Genomic DNA, 17,735 nt, shown 5'->3' with positions numbered 1-17,735 from the left:
TTCTTATGTACCTAAACACATTGTGGGGCAGGTGGCTAAATGTTACAGATGTGAATGGTGATATATGTTTACTTGGAAATATGAACATAGAATGTGGTTTTTGAATCAATGTCCAATGAAGCAAAAAATGGTATCATTAATTGATGCTTGTAAACGGTCTCCGATGGTCTCTCAACATTAATTTTAATTTTATGTCACCTGGATTATTGTGCACCTGTATGGTCCTCTGCTTCCAAAGGTCAACTAGAAAACAACAATCAGAGATTGCAGACCCCGCCTCCAATAGACTATTCGATCTTGTGAGACAGTAAACAGGGCTTCCGGATCAGAGGGGCCAAGCCTGCTCTAGCTTGCTGCTCTGGAACGTACTATAAGCCATCTTCTGGACTCTTTTTCCCATCATGCCATTCGTGTCCCTCCCTCTTAAAGTGGCAGTTTACAGCACAGGCACAATTCCAGATGTAAAAATAATTCTAGAATCTGAATCCAGATCCGGATCAACGCCATTCTCGGGGAGGACCGAGCGACGGACAGAACCTTGCTTGTGTAAAAATTTCAAGTCGATTGGGTTACTAGTTTTTGAGTTATGCGCTCGGACAGACAAACAAACAAACAAACAAACAGACAGACAAACGCAACCAATTGCAATTCCCTCGCCTCCGCTTCGGCGAGGGTAATGAGTTTGAGCTTGTCTGGGGAACCTATAGAACCGGTGAATAAAGTAAAATGACTGGGCACAATGATTGATAGCCAGCTGTCATGGGCTGAACACATCGATACCATAGTGAAAAAGATGGGTAGCGGTATCCATGGTGAGGAGATGTCTTTCTTATGTACCTAAACACAGACAAACAAACAAACAAACAGACAGACAAACAAACGCACCCAATTGCAATACCCTCACCTCCTCTTCGGCGAGGGTAACTAAAGAAATAGCAAACTGTCCAGAACAGAGCTGCCAGGTTAGTCTTGCACTGTCCCATAACAACAAACACTGTTAGAAAGCACCATCAACTCTCACGGTTAACGGTTGAGAAGAGGCTGGCTTTCAATACGTCTAGATTTTTCTGGAACACTGTTTTTTTGTCAGGTTTATTCTCATTTTACTAGGTCAGCTGATGATGGCTAGATTATTTTACCACGTCCAAAGACAAATGATTTGAAGTGGACTGTTGTTTATCGCTTTGGAATAATTGCACACTGAACATCCGTGAATTGAATAGCAAAGTATTTTTGAAGTACCACCCAAGGCAGTGTTTCCCAACCTTTTTTGAGCCGCAGCACATGTTTTACATTTACAAAATCCTGCGGCACAGCACCAACCAAATGAACACAAAATGACACTCACACACAGTCCATATTAGATTAGATGACTTTTACTATAATACATATCGTTAATAATATAGTTTTCCTTTTAAACTGACCAGAGTTCCTTTCCTCGGATAATCCGCTCCGTTTGGGCCAGTGTGAACGCGCATCTGGACTCTGGAGATCAAAAAAGTCCGCCTGAAAATGAGGGTCTTGGTTCCTTTTGGCGGAGCAAAGGCAGGATCAGCTGTACGTAGTAAATGGACTGGTAAATGGACTGCACTTATACTCCAGTGGGCGAGTGCTGCCAGACCCACTGGGAGCAATTTGGGGTTCAGTGTCTTGCCCAAGGACACTTCGACATGTGGACATGTGTCGAACCACCGATTTACTGATCACTGGACGACCCACTCTACCAACTGAGCCACAGCCACCCGTAGTAATGCTATGCGGTGCGTCTCCGGTAGAGGAAGTACAGCGCACACTCCAAGCTGCTCTGCAGGGGAAGCTCAGTTACCAGAAAAACTAAAAGTGGCGAAATATGTACCGCTGTGTGTAGATTTAATTTACCAAATATGCGTTATAATATTTTAATCTTTTGTTCAGCAGCTCCACAGCGCTTTAACAGTCCAGCGCGGAGCGGAGAATCAGCTGTTCAGCAGCGCAACAGTTTTTCATTCCGTTGTTCTGAACTGAGCCGAAGACTTTACGGATCCCCAGCGACTTTGTCTTTGTTAACGACTAGCGTTGTGTAACATTTATGATTTAAGCCAGAACTAAATGAGATTCTCTCCTTGAACGAGTAGCCGCAACCGCGCACTCAAAAAAAAAAAAAAAAAATTCCAATCGACGAGCGCCCTTTTCAGCCATGCGACGCTGCTCCGAAAGTTCGTTTTGTGAAGAAATCACAGTGGGAATGCAGACCTTTCAAATAATTATAAATGCAGGAATTTGCTCCCAAAGGAACCGGGTCCTCTTGGCGCAGTGGGAAAGCACACTAAGACTGATGATGTGATCCATTTAGTTCAGGAGGCATCCTGAATAGATGCCCAAGCCACCTCATCTGGCTCCTGTCAACGCAAACTCCTCTCAGGCCCAATTTATTGCCTCCACAACCAGTCGGGCTGCGGTATGCTTGGCCTGTCTGTACCTGTCAGCTGCCTCCGGAGTTCCACAAGTCAACAGGACTGAATAAGACTCCATTTTCAACTTGACGGACCACAGCTCCGAGGTGGGAACATGGTCCACTCAAACTCAATGTCCCTGGCCTCCTTTGGAATCGGGGAGAAATTCCCCCAGAGGTGCATGTTTTGAGGGCAGGAGTCAAACAGTTCCACCCTTAGGGGGCAGTACTATAAAAAGATGATTTACCCATGTTGGTCATATAGGAGGGGGTAATCAGGTTGTTGTTTGAGCTCCCTCTAGTGTTGTGGCTGTGAGTGCCACTAAATCTGTGGAGGTGTTTATTCAGGTATGCAGGGATTGAGGGGACTGAGGGCAGAGCTGCATTGACTATTTTAAATGCCAATCCCATTTTGAGTTGTTTAACCCTGTCTTCCTGAGCCATTTTAGGCTAGCAAAATGTCCAGGAAGAAGGTGGGTCATGGGCCCCAGATTGAGGAGTAGCCGAATGAGTTTGTTTGCATCCCCGGTGAAAGTAAATCCAAATGAAAGATAGCTTTCGCAGTATTTCCTCGAGTTCACCATCTTTTCTTCTTTCTTTTGTCGACCACTCATACAAGGGTCTGAATTTTGTCCAGGGTCCTGTCGGCATTTACATTTTCTCTTCTCAAAAACTTCTTCATCACTGTCAATCCTCGTCTTGCTGTGATCCCAAACTGCCACTGAGGATGACCCTCCTCAAAGGGGAACCGAAGCGCTCACAAAGTGTATAGTAGGCAAAAGCCAAAGCATGAAAAACTGGTTTTTAGGAAATATTTGTTTTCTGTTTGTTAATAAATGCAGTTTTTTTAATCTGCCACACTGTAAATGCAGCGCAGTTGCGTGACGTTTATTTTGAAGTGTGTGCTCTTATTTTGTAGTGCAAGGAGGAGTTGCTGTACTAGAGTTAGCGGCAGATAGGAACAGAGCAACACCGTGCTGTTCCCGTGCAAAAGGTTGATACATCGTCCACTTACCGTATATGCGTCAAATGGACAATGTATCAACCTTTTTGACAAAATACTGTGTCCAAAGGGTCAATAATCTGTCCATATGATATATATACGGTAATTGGACAATGTAACAACCCTTTGGACACAGTATTTTGTCCAAAGCGTTAATACATTGTCCAATTACCGTATACGTGTCAAAGTGGTCCATATTGTGTACTGTATATGAGCCTCCAATTCGGTCGGAAAGGTCTATATTCTGTCATATTACCCAATATGTGTCCGAAAGGTCGTTACTTTTTCAACTCACTGGATACAAACTAAATCTGGGGTTGCCTGTGTCCAAAGGGTCTGTACTTTGTCCACTCACCGGATACGAGCCAAATCAATGGTGTCCAGAGTGTCAATATCATGTCCACTCACCGGATATGAGCCAAATCAATGGGTGTCCAGAGGGTCAATATCATGTCAACTCACCGGATACGAGCCAAAACAATGGTGTCCAGAGGGTCAATATCATGTCCACTCACCGGATACGAGCCAAATCAATGGGTGTCCAGAGGGTCAATATCGTTTCCACTTACCTCACATGTCCAAAATCAATGGGTGTCCAAAGGGTCAATATCTTGCCCACTCTTGACCTTTGTGACACGGGCGACCCCCATTGATTTGGGTATATGAGGTAAGTGGACAAGATATTGACCTTTCTGACCGCCCCCCCAAGTGACCACCCCACCAAGACCCATTGATTTGGGTATATGAGGTAAGTTGGCAAGATATTGACCTTTATGACACACGTGACACGCTCCACGTGACCCCCACCACCAAGCCCCATTGGTTTGGGTATATGAGGTAAGTTGACAGGATATTGACCTTTATGACCGCCCCCCAAGTGACCCCCCCACCAAGACCCATTGATTTGGGTATATGAGGTAAGTGGGCAAGATATTGACCTTTCCTCATCATCATCATCATCATCATCATCGGTGTTCTCTCGTAGTCGAGCATGACTCTCCTCCTTCTTGGTCCTTGTGGGTCTTCAGGTGGGCATATAGGCCTATCCTGGACCCAATTATTCTGGTGCAGTGTGGACAGGGGAATGTAGTGGTGGTGGGTTTGGGTTGGGCCTGTTTGGTGGTTGCTCTCTCCTTTCCGAGTCCGCGCTTCTCTTGCGCAGCATGGCGGAGGTCATCGTTGTACTGTGCAGCACCCTCACAAACAAGGTTTCTCCAGGTCGCCCTGACTGTTGCTGTGTCTTACCAAGATTTAAGGTCGATGTGGCACTTTTTCATGTTTGTCTTGATGCTATCCTTAAACCTCTTCTTTTGGCCTCCTGGGGCCCGTTTCCCTTCAACGAGCTGGGAATAGAGGACTTGTTTTGGGAGGCGAGAGTCAGGCATGCGGATAACATGGCCAGTCCATCTGAGCTGGTGTTGGACAATGATGGCAGTGATGGTGGGAATATCAGCCTCCTCCAGGATGCTGGTGTTGGTGTGCCGATCCTCCCAGCTAAGCCTGAGGATTTTTCGGAGGCATTTCTGATGGTACGTCTCAAGTGCCTTTAAGTACCTGCTGTATGTAGTCCAGGCTTCTGATCCATACAGGAGGGTGGGAAGTACCACGGCTTTATAGACCAAGATTTTGGTCTTTGCTTGGAGGTCGCGGTTCTCAAAGACTCTCTTTCTTAGCTTTGAGAATGCTCCACTGGCACAACTGAGGCGATGGTGTACCTCGTCATCAATGATAGCCTTTGAATTTAAAAGGCTGCCAAGGTATGAGAAGTGGTCCACATTTTCCAGTCTGATGTTGTCAATGGAGATGTTTGGGGGTAGGACAGGCATACTGCTGTCTGGTTGTGGTTGGTGGAGAATTTGTGTCTTTTTTTATGTTGATGGCTAGACCAAGCTGTTTGTATGCCTTTGCAAAGGCAGAAAGCATGCACTGTAGGTCCTCTTCTGAGAGGGCTACGAGGGCGTTGTCGTCCGCATACTGCAGCTCCATGATGAACGTGGTGGTGGTTCGACCTTTAGCCCTGAATTGGTTGATGTTGAGGAGTTGACCGTCGGTTCTATACATAATTTCGACTCCCCGTGGCAGATGCTTGCTTATGAGATGGAGTATAGCAGCAACAAATATGTAGAATAATGATGGAGCGATGACACAGCCCTGTTTGACTCCAGGAAGGGTTCCGATTCATCTCCACCGCCACTGAGTACCGTGGTTGACATATTGTCATGCAGCAGTCTCAGTACCCGGATGTATTTGTCAGGGCAGCCAATCTTTGCCAGAACCAGCCAAAGGGCCTGACGGTTTACCGAGTCAAAGGCTTTGGTGAGGTCTATGAAGGCCATGTATAGTGGTTGATTTTGTTCCCGGCATTTTTCTTGCAGTTGTCCAGCGATGAAAATCATGTCTGTGGTTCCTCTGCTTTGGCAAAATCCACTGAGACTCAGGAAGGATGCTTTCTGACAGGGGGGTGAGTCTGTCGGCCATGACCCGAGCAAGGGCTTTCCCTATGGTGGACAGGAGAGAAATGCCACGGTAATTCCCGCAGTCTGCCTTGTCTCCCTTCTTGAATATGGAGACAATTAAGGCATCCCTAAGCTGGGCAGGGATTTTCTCTTCTTGCCATATGTTGAGAAGCAGGGCATGGACGTTTTTAAGAAGATCGGGCCCACCTTTCTGCAGGACTTCTGCTGGGATGCCGTCTGGCCCAGCAGCCTTGTTGTTCCTCATCTTCCTGATAGCATCCTGCACCTCATCCAGGCTAGGTGGTTCTCCCATGCTTTCAACTATGGGCTGTTGAGGGAGTTTGTTAAGGGCCTCCATCTCAGGAATCGTGCCTCTGTTTAAGAGATCCTCATAATGCTCTTTCCACCTTTTAGAAATTGCCTCCTTGTCCTTCAGCAGCATAAGCCCATCTTTGGAGCAAAGGGGGGTCAGGCAGCGTTAGCTGGGGCCATATACCGCTCGCGTGGCATCGAAGAAACCTCTCGTATCTCCAGAGTCAGCAAGTTGCTGAATCTCCAGAGCCTTCGTTGTCCACCACTGGTTCTTCAGTTTCCTGACGAGCTTTTGGACAGATGCCTTCGCTTTAGCATGGGCTGCTCTTTTAACCTTGCAGTGGATGTTATTCTGCCAGGTTATGAACGTTTGCCGCTTGATGTCAATGAGCTGTTGAATTTGTGTGTCGTTCTCATCATACCAGTCTTGATGTCTCCGCTTTTTGTGACCGAGGATGTTTTTACAGGAGTCCGTGATGGCAGTGGAAAGCGTGCACCAGTGTGTTTCAGTATCCTCTGGATACTGTTTGGGCAAGGAGAGCGTCCTGCAGCCGTTGTCGGTAGGCGGTGTCATCCAGCCGCTCGAGGTTCAGCTTCGGCCGGCTCTGCCTTTTCTGCACCCTCCTTTCTTGCATTAAGCGGATAGACATGATGGAGCGAATAAGGCGGTGGTCAGTCCAGCAGTCGTCTGCACCGGTCATTGCTCTGGTGTTGATGACATCACGGCAGTCTTTGGAGCGGACAATGACATAGTCGATCAGATGCCACAGTTTGGAGCGAGGATGCATCCATGATGTTTTGAACTTTGTTTTCTGACGGAAAAGTGTGTTGGTGATGACCAGATTGTGCTCTGAGCACTTGGTTAGCAGTAGTAAGCCGTTGGAGTTGGTATTTCCAATCCCTTCTCTCCCCAGCGTACCCCTCCATAGATGGTGGTTTCGACCCACTCTGGCGTTAAAATCTCCAAGCAGGATTAACTTGTCCTCCTTGGGCACTTCTGATAGGATTTTGTCCAGGTCAGCGTAGAAGGCCTCCTTTACTTCGTCCTGTGCATCAAGCGTTGGGGCGTAGGCACTAATAACAGTGGTCATCTGACTGCTTGAAAGCATCAGACGTACGGTCATCAGGCGCTCGTTGATGCCCACAGGGAGTTCATGGAGGTGGTTGATGAGGCAGTTCTTGATAGCAAAAGCCACACCATGGATTCGTGGCTCATTAGCAGGCTTTCCTTTCCAAAAGAAAGTATATCCGCCTTTCTCCTCCTTCAGCTGCCCTTCATCAGCCAGTCGGGTCAGGGAGAGTGCTGCGATGTCGATCTGGAACTTCCTTAGCTCTCTGGAGATGATGGCAGTTCGCCTTTCAGGTCGATCACTGGCTTGGATGTCCATGAGGGTCCGAACATTCCAGGTTTCAATATGTAGACAGAATAAGTTGACAGGATATTGACCTTTATGACCGCCACCCAAGTGACCCCCCCACCAAGACCCATTGATTTGGGTATATGAGGTAAGTGGGAAAGATATTGACCTTTATGACACACGTGACACGCCCCACGTGACCCCCACCACCAAGCCCCATTGGTTTGGCAAATATGAGGTAAGTTGGCAGGATATTGACCTTTTGGGAACCACCTGACCCCCCCCACGTGACCCCCCCCCACATGACCTCCCCACTTGATCCCTCCATCAACACCCCAGTTCCAAGCTGAGTGCTGGCCCCTGAGAGGCTGTGGGGGAGGGGTGGAAGGTTAGAGATTGGAATGTGCTTGTTAAGGGTGTGAAAAGCCCCCACACCTGGTGACAGGGCTCTTTAACTCTGAAAAATTAAAATTAAAGGTCCCCAATTTATGTATTTGTCTTTCTTCTAATGTTAACTTATTATAACTACTTTATTAGGCCTATTTAATAATATTATTAAAATTATATTTGTTGTTTTTACACCTTTTGTTCCGGTTTTTTGCACGTCACAAGGCCGTGCCCGGTTGTAGCGACACGGGACCACCACCATTGGATTCGTCTCGGTCCGCTGATGCGTTTTGATGTTTGTCCCGTTTCGCACTCGCAAAGCGGAACCTTCCTCCAAAACGGACAGGGGCACACTGCTCAAAGCCATGCCCAGAAAGGTGCACTGCGCGGCGGGTAGATTTACAGCACGAGGGGGGGGGGTCATTTAGGGGCCCGTGGGGTCACCTTCCGGGCACCCAGAAGGTCGTGCCTGGTGTCAACGGATACCTGACAGTCCACACAATTACTCCCAGCACACGTGTCATGCGTTTCATGTGAACTTTGAGCATGGCGGCTCAAAAGGACACTTCCGGACAGTCTGAGGTCAGAGGTGACCCACAGTGGGCCCACTGCCTCACCTCTGTTTCCTCTAGAGCGATTGGGCTGAAATTTAAATATGTTATTCTGCGCCTGAGGAAGACCGGGCATGAGGTTGTTTGACCCCTCTCAGCCTTTTCGTTTGCCCGTGGCGGGGCGTTGCTCTTTGAAGTTTTTCATCCCACAGGACCCGCTAAACTCGGCCCCCGTAGCTCCGACTGGGGTCAAACTTTCAGGGAGCCCTCGTCTGCCGCCTCTGAACCAGATCCCAGAGTTTGGTGGAGCTGGCCCTCTGCGAAGGGCCCTTCCCGTACTGGACGGGCCCGCGCCAGGCTTTCCCATGCTGTTGAGGAAGACCAATACACTCACGCACACACACACCGACACTCAACAGCACACACACACACCCCGACACTAAACAACACACGCGCACACACACAGAGATCCTCAAACACAAGTTGACGAGCGCAGCGAGTCAACCGTGTTTCTAACTGTCTTCCGATGGGCGACCAACACACATACAGACACACACAAACACGAGTTTCTTTTCTTTGTTCTGCTGTTTAAACAGCAATTTGACCCCCTGAACATGCTCGAAAACTCACCAAACTTTGAACCAAGCTCAGAACCGGCAAAAAATTAATTATTTTATGTGTTTCAAAATTGGGCATGAAAAAGTGGCGCGCAAGCGCCACCTACAAAAATCACAATGCATTGTGCCTATGGGGGGTCCGTTAAACTTTGTCGGACAGCCACGAAATTCGGTACACACATGCGTCAAGTCAGGGCAAAAAAATATATATATTATGGCCACGCCCCCAGACACACTGGAAGGCGGCCATATTGGATTGAAAGTTAAAAACTGCTGAGTCAGCCTATGGGGGGTCCGTTAAACTTTGTCGGACAGCCACGAAATTCGGTACACACATGCGTCAAGTCAGGGCAAAAAATATATATATTATGGCCACGCCCCCAGACACACTGGAAGGCGGCCATATTGGATTGAAAGTTAAAAACTGCCGAGTCAGCGTTTGCACACACACACTCCAATCCAAACCAAATTTTAAACACTTATTGACCCTCCCTACCTGGACACTTTAAAAGTGAAACTTTGACAATCGGCCTAACAGCGCCCCCTACAGAACAAGAACAAAAATTAAATGGGAAGTAAAAAAATAGTTTGCCAGAAATGATTGAAATTTTCCAGAAAATTCCCTCATGTGGTCCCGATCAAAAAACACAATTGTAACCATGTTGTTCTTTTGACGGTGTTGCCGTGGCAATGGCCGGCATTCCCCATGTTAATCAAATGAGTGTGACACAGAACAATCACCAATCTTATGAAAATGACATTGTCAGGGTCCCAAACGTACGCCGACTGTGTTTCCGCTCTTTGCCCACCAGATGGCGGCACGGAGCACGGGAGATGGCCTGAGACCGGAGCAGCTGCACCACATCACCCCTGATTACACTGCCTCGATAAAACCCCAGGTCCCACCAGTGCCGGGTACTCGGATATCATCATCCATGCCGTCACCAAGTCCTCCGTCCGCCTATTGCCTTGCCGGCTCCCTGGTCCTCGGTGAATCTCCCGTGCTCCGCCTTGTTTGCTCTGACCTGGTCGTTGATTCCACGGTTGTGTACCTTTCAGTTTTCTCCTCTGGCCCCGCCACCCTTTTTGCCTTTTGTCCTTTTGTTTGGGTGTTCTCCTTAGTTGTACCTTCTCTGTTCTGTTGCTACCCTGTAGGTTCCTTGGTTGTTACTTTTATAGAAGAGTCCTTGGTTGTTTCTGGTTTCCGTTTCCTTTATTTTTGGGTAATAAATTTATTATTTGTTATTTCCGCCTCTGCCTCCGACTTCCGGGCTCCACCATCCGGGCCAGGCCTGACAGACATATTAGCATGGAAACTTCCCAAATTTGCCACACACATTCTCACACACATGCCGGTTGAAAAGGCAATGACACCCAGGCTGCATTTTTTACGCTGTTGCCATGGCGATGGCAACCCCTCCTATGGGTAGGGGTCCGACGCCAACTTTGTCGGACAGCCACGAAATTCGGTACAGGCATGCGTCAAGTCAGGGCAAAAAAAAAAAAAAGTATTATGGCCACGCCCCCAGACACACAGGAAGGTGGTCATATTGGATATAATTTTAAAAACTGCTGAGTCAGTGTTTGCACACACACACACTCCAATCCAAACCAAATTTTAAACACTTATTGACCCCTCCTACCTGGACATTTTGAAAGTGAAACTTTGACAATCAGCCTTACAGCGCACCCTAGAGAATAACAAAAATTGAATGGGAATTTAAAAAATACTTTGCTAGAAATGATTGAAACTTACCAGAAAAGTCCCTCATGTGGTCCCGATCAAAAAACCATGTCGTTGTTTTTACAGTGTTGCCATGGCAATGGCCAAAATGTCCCATATTATTGCATTACAGTTTTGACTGAACTCAACAGCGGCGTCGGCGGGTCAGCTCGTCGGCCTGTCGGCAGGCGAGGGCCTACAACGCTACTCGCGGCTTTAATGATCATTCTTTCCTCTGGAGCGATTGGGCTGAATTTTTTATATGTTATTCTCTGCTGAAGGTGGAGTGGTTGTGCACTGGTTTGACCTCTCTCAGCCTTGCGCTTTGCCCGTGGCAGGCCATTTTGGGTGGGATTTGGCGACTTTTGGGGCCGCGTCTCTCGACCCCCGTAGCACCGAACGACTTGCAACTTTCAGGAGGCCCTCGTCTGATGCCTCCGAACCGGAATCTAGAGTTTGGAGGCGCTGGCACATAGGGACGGCTAAAAAAAAAAAAAAAAAAAAAAACAAAAAAAAAAACATAGGGACGGCTACTTCCTGTGTGTGAGGGGCCAGCAACACGCTTCCTCCAGATCCTGATTCTACACCTCAGGGAGATGCCCCGGTGCTGTTTCCTGGCCGGCAGCTGCATGGGAAGCCAAATGAGGCCCAAAAAGCAGACTGCTCGCTGCGAGGTCAAAGGTGGTGGGAGGCCATATTTGAGGGGAAAACAGACATTTTGAGGGCACGCCGACATTGTCCCTGTCACGTGAAAGCACACCGGCACCGCTGGATCCGGCTCGACGAGCAGATGTCAGCCGATGCCTCGTTTGGCCCCGAAATTAAAGGGAGGTCACGTGCTAAAACGCCACACTATGCTACATTCCCTTTTTTTCCCCCGCCGCGCGGCCGTGCCTTGTCCTACAGACACGTGGCCACCACCGTCGGATTCGTCTCGTTCCGCTGATGTGGTTTGATGTGCTGTTTTCCCCGGTACGCGTTTTAAAAGCGCGGGGTGACCTGGGAGAGCGCTAGGCCCAAAGCCTTAGCAGAGGCTTAGTTTTCGCCCGCCGCGCGGCCGGGCTGCGTCGTAGCGACACGGGAGTGCTACCGTTGGATTCCCCTCAATCCGCTGATGCTGTTTGATGTGCAGTTTGACCTGGTACACGTTTGCAAAGTGGAACCCTGGTCACAAAAGTCTCAGAACAGTGAATTGCTAGCGGGGTGATTCACAGGCCTGCCAGGGTCAATTCCCATGCAGGCAGAATGTAAAGCCAGGTGTCACTGGATACCTGACAGACAGGAGAACACACCTAAAGTCATGTTTGGTTCCTGCAGGGTCATGACCTGCATGTAAAGTCTGTCTGTTCACTCGGCCTTTGACCTGGCAGCATCAGGCCGAATAGCAAAAACTCTCCCATTTTTCACGGCTCACAGGAAGGTCGCGAAGCTTTGAGCTTGGGCTTGTTGCGTCCGGCTCGGTCTGGACATTGTATCCCCCCCCAAGCCAAGTCAAAATCCCTAAAGGTCAGCCCCCCAGAGGGGTGAACATGCTGACCCCTGCAGCCAGAGAGAGGAGCTCTCAGCTCTGGGTGCATGTAGACCAAGTTCAAACACTTCTCACGGCTGACAGGAAGGTCGTAGCCCTTAGTGCCTGGTACTGCTGCATCCGTCTCGATGAGGAGATTCTAGCTGATGCCTCGTTTGCCCGCGGGGTCAAAGGTCACCTTTAATAGCGAATGAAAACCTTCCGTTAAGGTTTTTCACACGCCACGCAGCCGTGCGGCGTCGTACCGTGAGAAGACAGATACCGTTGCGTCCATCTCAATGAGATGTTAACCGACGCCTCGTTTGCCCGCGGGGTCAAAGGTCACCTTTAATAGCGAATGAAAACCTTCCGTTAAGGTTTTTCACACGCCACGCAGCCGTGCGGCGTCGTACCGTGAGAAGACAGATACCGTTGCGTCCGTCTCAATGAGGAGATGTTAACTGATGCCTCGTTTACCCGTGGGGTCAAAGGTCACCTTTAATAGCGAATGAATACCTTCCGTTAAGGTTTTTTACACGCCACGCAGCCATGCGGCGTCGTACCGTGAGAAGACAGATACCGTTGCGTCCGTCTCAATGAGGAGATGTTAACCGACAACTCGTTTGCCCGTGGGGTCAAAGGTCACCTTTAATAGCAAATGAATACCTTCCGTTAAGGTTTTTTACACGCCACGCAGCCATGCGGCGTCGTACCGTGAGAAGACAGATACCGTTGCGTCCGTCTCAATGAGGAGATGTTAACCGACGTTTGCCCCAGGGGGTCAAAGGGGGGCTGTAATAAGGAGCCTAGACTGTCCCGTTACGGTTATATAATGCTTTGTGGTAGAGCACGGGTCGGGAACCTATGGCTCGCGAGCCATATATGGCTCTTTTGATGATCGCATATGGCTCGTGCTCAGATTTTAAAAAATAAAAAAAATTTCTTTTTTTTTTTTTTTTACTCGCCTTGCCCGTGCTGACCCCAGCTGGTTTCCGCGCCCAGGTTGTGTGTCGTGTTTTTTGTTGTAAGTAACTTGTTCACTTGTCTGGATCTTATGTTCCGTTTTCTTTGCGGCACCAGCCGGTCGCCGTCTGTTAGTAGAGCTTGTGTTGCATTTTATTGTGAAAAATCAAAGAGCGGAAGCACGCTGTCACGGTTACGCCCTGAACCTGGGCTGCCACTTTAAAAGTAGGCCGTCATTCTGCCATTAGAGGTGGGTGTGGCCAGCTGTGTGCACGGTGGCAGAGTGGACTTTGTTTGGCTCCACCTTAATTCCAGATTCCTGGCTATTTTAATGTATTTTTACCTGGGACCTTCTTTTGGAATAAACGTGTGAAAAAGACGGGGCCCTGCGTTTGCTTCAAGAGGGCATCACTTGCTTTTTGGTTTTCTCTCGGCTGTGTATTATCGTTGGGCTCCAGCCGCCCCTCGTCCTGTGTGCAGCTCCAGGTGTAAATGATAAATTCAACCATCGCACTGTCTCTGTTCTCTGCTTTCTGGGGTCCGCTCACGTTAGTCCGTAACGTTCAGAGGCCTATTATACTAGTTTTATTACCTGCTTACCGCTTATACTGACATTTAGTTGAATTCACGTTTAAAATATATTATATGGCTCTCGCTGAAATAAATGTCCAAATATTTTGCTTTCATGGCTCTTTTAGGCAAAAAGGTTCTTGACCCCTGTGGTAGAGCCACGGGACTGGTACCATTGGATTCGGCTCGATTTGCTGATGCTGACCCTTTTATTTGACACATATTCGGTAAGTTGCCAAAAGATGTACCTAAATGACACCTTGGACCCCCCCCCCCCGGTGACCCCCCCCCCCACCAACCCACATTGATTAGGCATATATTAGGCAAGTTGCCAAAATATGTACCTTCATGACACCTTGGGACCCCCCCTCCCCAAAGTGACCACCCCGTGACCCCCCCCACTAACCCCCATTGATTTGGCACATATTAGGTAAGTTGCCAAAATATGTACCTTCATGACACCTTGGGACCCCCCCTCCCCAAAGTGACCCCCCCCCCGTGACCCCCCCACTAACCCCCATTGATTTGGCACATATTAGGTAAGTTGCCAAAATATGTACCTTCATGACACCTTGGGACCCCCCCTCCCCAAAGTGACCCCCCCGTGACCCCCCCACTAACCCCCATTGATTTGGCACATATTAGGTAAGTTGCCAAAATATGTACCTTCATGACACCTTGGGACCCCCCCTCCCCAAAGTGACCCCCCCCCCCGTGACCCCCCCACTAACCCCCATTGATTTGGCACATATTAGGTAAGTTGGCAAAATATGTACCTTTATGACACCTTGGACCCCCCCCGAAGTGACCCCCCCGCCCAAGTGACCCCCCCCCCCCCAGCATGACCCATTGATAAGGCACATATTAGATAAGTGGTCAAAATATATACCTTTATGACACATTGGACCCCCCCCAAATGACCCCTCCATCAAAAGCCATTGCTTTGGCACGTACGAGGTAAGTTGACAAACTGTGCACCCTTTGGACAGAGGTGACCACCCCTCACTTGCTCCACCTGGTGACTGAAAGCTGGAAATGACCATTAACCCCATATATTTTGAGGGGGGCCCCCATCCGGGGGGGGCGCATTACAGGGGGGGGGGGGCAACCCCCCACAATCGTCGGGGGGGTCGCCCCCCAATTTTTACCCCCCCCCCCAAAAAAAAGTAATCTGGAGATCAAGCGGGTGGTGCCATCGGCCACGTAAACTGCCTTGACCGGACACCGTTTTGAAAACAGTTGGACTAAGGTTGGGAAACACTGCCCTAAGGATGCACAATTTAAATATTTAAGTGTGTGAGTAGGGAATAAAAAGACCTAATATATGAATGTAATAATGAAATACATAACTTTTCTTAAAAATGTCTGATGATGTTTATAATTATATCATGTTTTATTGCTTTTAGATTATTATTGTTAAGTGAATTGTGCATTTTATGTATTGTGTGTATAATGTTTTGTGTTGTCTTTCTGTGTGGACCCCAGGAAGACTAGCTCGCCACTTTGGTGGAAGCTAATGAGGATCCTTGTAAACAATAAATAACTAGATGATGACATTGCCCCCAGCTTTGAGCAGCTCCTCCGTTTGTCCACTGAGCAGCTTGATGCCTGATTCATTTCTCTCTTCGCTTGAGTGGATGGACTTGAGACGCGGCTACGAGCGGGGACATGTCTGCAGTGTGGTGGACGTCTCCTGCCTGTTTCTTGGCGCAGGGCGAACAGTCAGACCAGGAGCCGAACTCCGTCAGCTGGCAGTTGATTGGGCAGTTCTGCTCATTGCAGGCTCTCCTGTCGTGTGTCTTACACAGCTGGCGACAGCTGCTCTTCCAGTAATAACCATCGTCATAGATGAATATCCTGTCATGTAAGAAAATAAAAGCACAATCAACAAGTCATGACCCCGCCTACCTACCTACACCTAATACTGGCATCAAAATCCCAACTGTGCTTGTCTCAATCTCACCTATTTCTTGCCTGTGTTCCATGATTGCAGGTTCTGGAACAACTGGACCAGGATCCCCACGGGTACCGCTCACAGAAACAGGCCAAGCCAACGGTTATGCAGCTGAGAAAGTGAAGCAGCAGGACCAACCGTCCAGAGAGAGCCATCGGGATCTTCAAGCTGGTTCCGCCTCCACTAAGAAACATATATTCATATATATATTCGTCTTCATGTTCATTTCTGTTTCTTTGGAATTTTTTTTCCAGGCAAATAAATCAATTTCATGGATACGAGATTTTCTTTTAACTTTTACACATAATTTGTTGCACTTTATAAGCAGGATCGTCAAACAAATACACGGATTGAAGCCCCTGCGCGCTGCCTGCATTGGCACCAACCTCCACCACAGTATATTTGTGAAGCACAAAAAAGTGATTCAGTGTATAAATCTTACATAAAAAGCCACGAAGGAGACAAAAACCCTGCACAAGTAGAATTATAAAATACAAGCAATGGTTCTGGTGTGGTTTCATATGACTTTTAATGACATTTTTATCCCTGCAACATTTATTTTCTAAAGTTCGGCTGCTGTGAGTTTCAAGCAGAAAGTGACTCACCACATGTACCGTTGTCCTCTTCAGCAGATACCGAACTCCAGGAGCCGCTGAGCGTCTATGTTGGCGACGCAGTGTCTCACGAAGACAACTCTGTGCTGCAGGGAGACATCAATCTGACCCGAGATCTGTCTCTGGGAATCCAGCAGCAATATAAGACCTCCCTTTTATTTCCCATGGGACAGCAGTTGTTTTTGCCTAATCGGTTCAACAGCATCTCACACCAGAAACTGTTTTTGCTTCCAAATAATTAGAAGGATAAAACAGAACGTGCTGACCTCACCCTTCGGTCCTTCACCCTTACGGGAAGCACAGAGTACTGGTTCTTCCCAGCTGCAGAGACACAAACCAGATGTTCCAGAGTTGACAGTCGGAGATACGGAGAGATCCCATTTTTCTCAAGCCATCCAAGTAGTTGTGCAATCTGCGAGGGGGGGGGGGGGGTATTAAGAAAGGGAAAACAACACTTTATGCTGAACACAAATGCTGAAAAGAAATATATGGAGACAATAAAACATTGTAAAATGTAAATGTAATTTTCATGTCTAAATGTCAATTAAAATAGTGAAACATTCATCCATTCATCTTTTGAACCGCTTTGTCCCTTACCTGTGTAACCGGTTCATTAATAAGTGTTTATAATTACACAAAATTGTCCGTGTGTCATGTTTCTATTATACCTAGTGTGTCATATGCGTGCAGACTTCAGGTCCTCCAACTACTTCTTCTATGGTTTTATTTCTTCTTCGTGTGTCTGTGTGTCTGTTATAAATACTGAGTTCTCCCGCTGCCTCTTCCCTTTTCGTATCTGATCGCGGAAGAGGTCAGTCGTCCCCAATGCCTTGTGTGTGTGTGAAGTAAGTGTGGGGAGATGCTAACTGTTGCATTTCTTCCCCCCCTTTAGTTTGGGCTGGACTGTATGCTAGCGACGCATATCGATGTTCTTTTATTTTATATGTCAACCAGGTATGTTTGTACGCCCCTTTTCGTATCTGATCGCGGAAGAGTTTGGGCTGGACTGTATGCTAGCGACGCATATCGATGTTCTTTTATTTTATATGTCAACCAGATTAAACGGACAGTGCCTCCAAAAGTTCCCGCTGTATCCCGTGGCTCCTTCCTGCATCACACGCTGCACGAAATTACACAACGCAGAAGTCCACCGGTCACACTTGGTCGTGCTGGAGCCGATCCCAGCAGTCAATGGGCGAGAGGCGGGGTACACCCTGCCTCAAGCCGCCAGTTGATTGCAGGGTGACACACAGACAAACAATCATTCACACACACATTTACACTAATGG

General features: G+C 48.1%; 1 protein-coding gene across 1 annotated transcript in view; it reads right to left on the bottom strand.

The window, feature by feature from the left end:
• The window catches only part of LOC137901266 (complement component C6-like), a 29,870-nt gene extending 13,319 nt beyond the window's left edge, over positions 1-16,551 (bottom strand). Inside the window, exons 1-3 of the mRNA XM_068745282.1 lie at positions 16,438-16,551; positions 15,842-16,015; positions 15,576-15,735 (exon numbers count right to left, since the gene is read on the bottom strand). Coding sequence (XP_068601383.1) covers positions 15,576-15,735; positions 15,842-16,015; positions 16,438-16,442 — 339 coding nt within the window. The 5' untranslated portion in view covers positions 16,443-16,551. The remainder of the gene's footprint in view (positions 1-15,575; positions 15,736-15,841; positions 16,016-16,437) is intronic.
• Between the last annotated feature and the right edge of the window lie 1,184 nt (positions 16,552-17,735).

This window comes from Brachionichthys hirsutus, chromosome 11 (genome assembly GCF_040956055.1).
Source record: "Brachionichthys hirsutus isolate HB-005 chromosome 11, CSIRO-AGI_Bhir_v1, whole genome shotgun sequence".
Taxonomy (NCBI): domain Eukaryota; kingdom Metazoa; phylum Chordata; class Actinopteri; order Lophiiformes; family Brachionichthyidae; genus Brachionichthys; species Brachionichthys hirsutus.
Note: the sequence above shows the minus strand (reverse complement) of the source record. Positions and strands in the feature narration are given on the sequence as shown.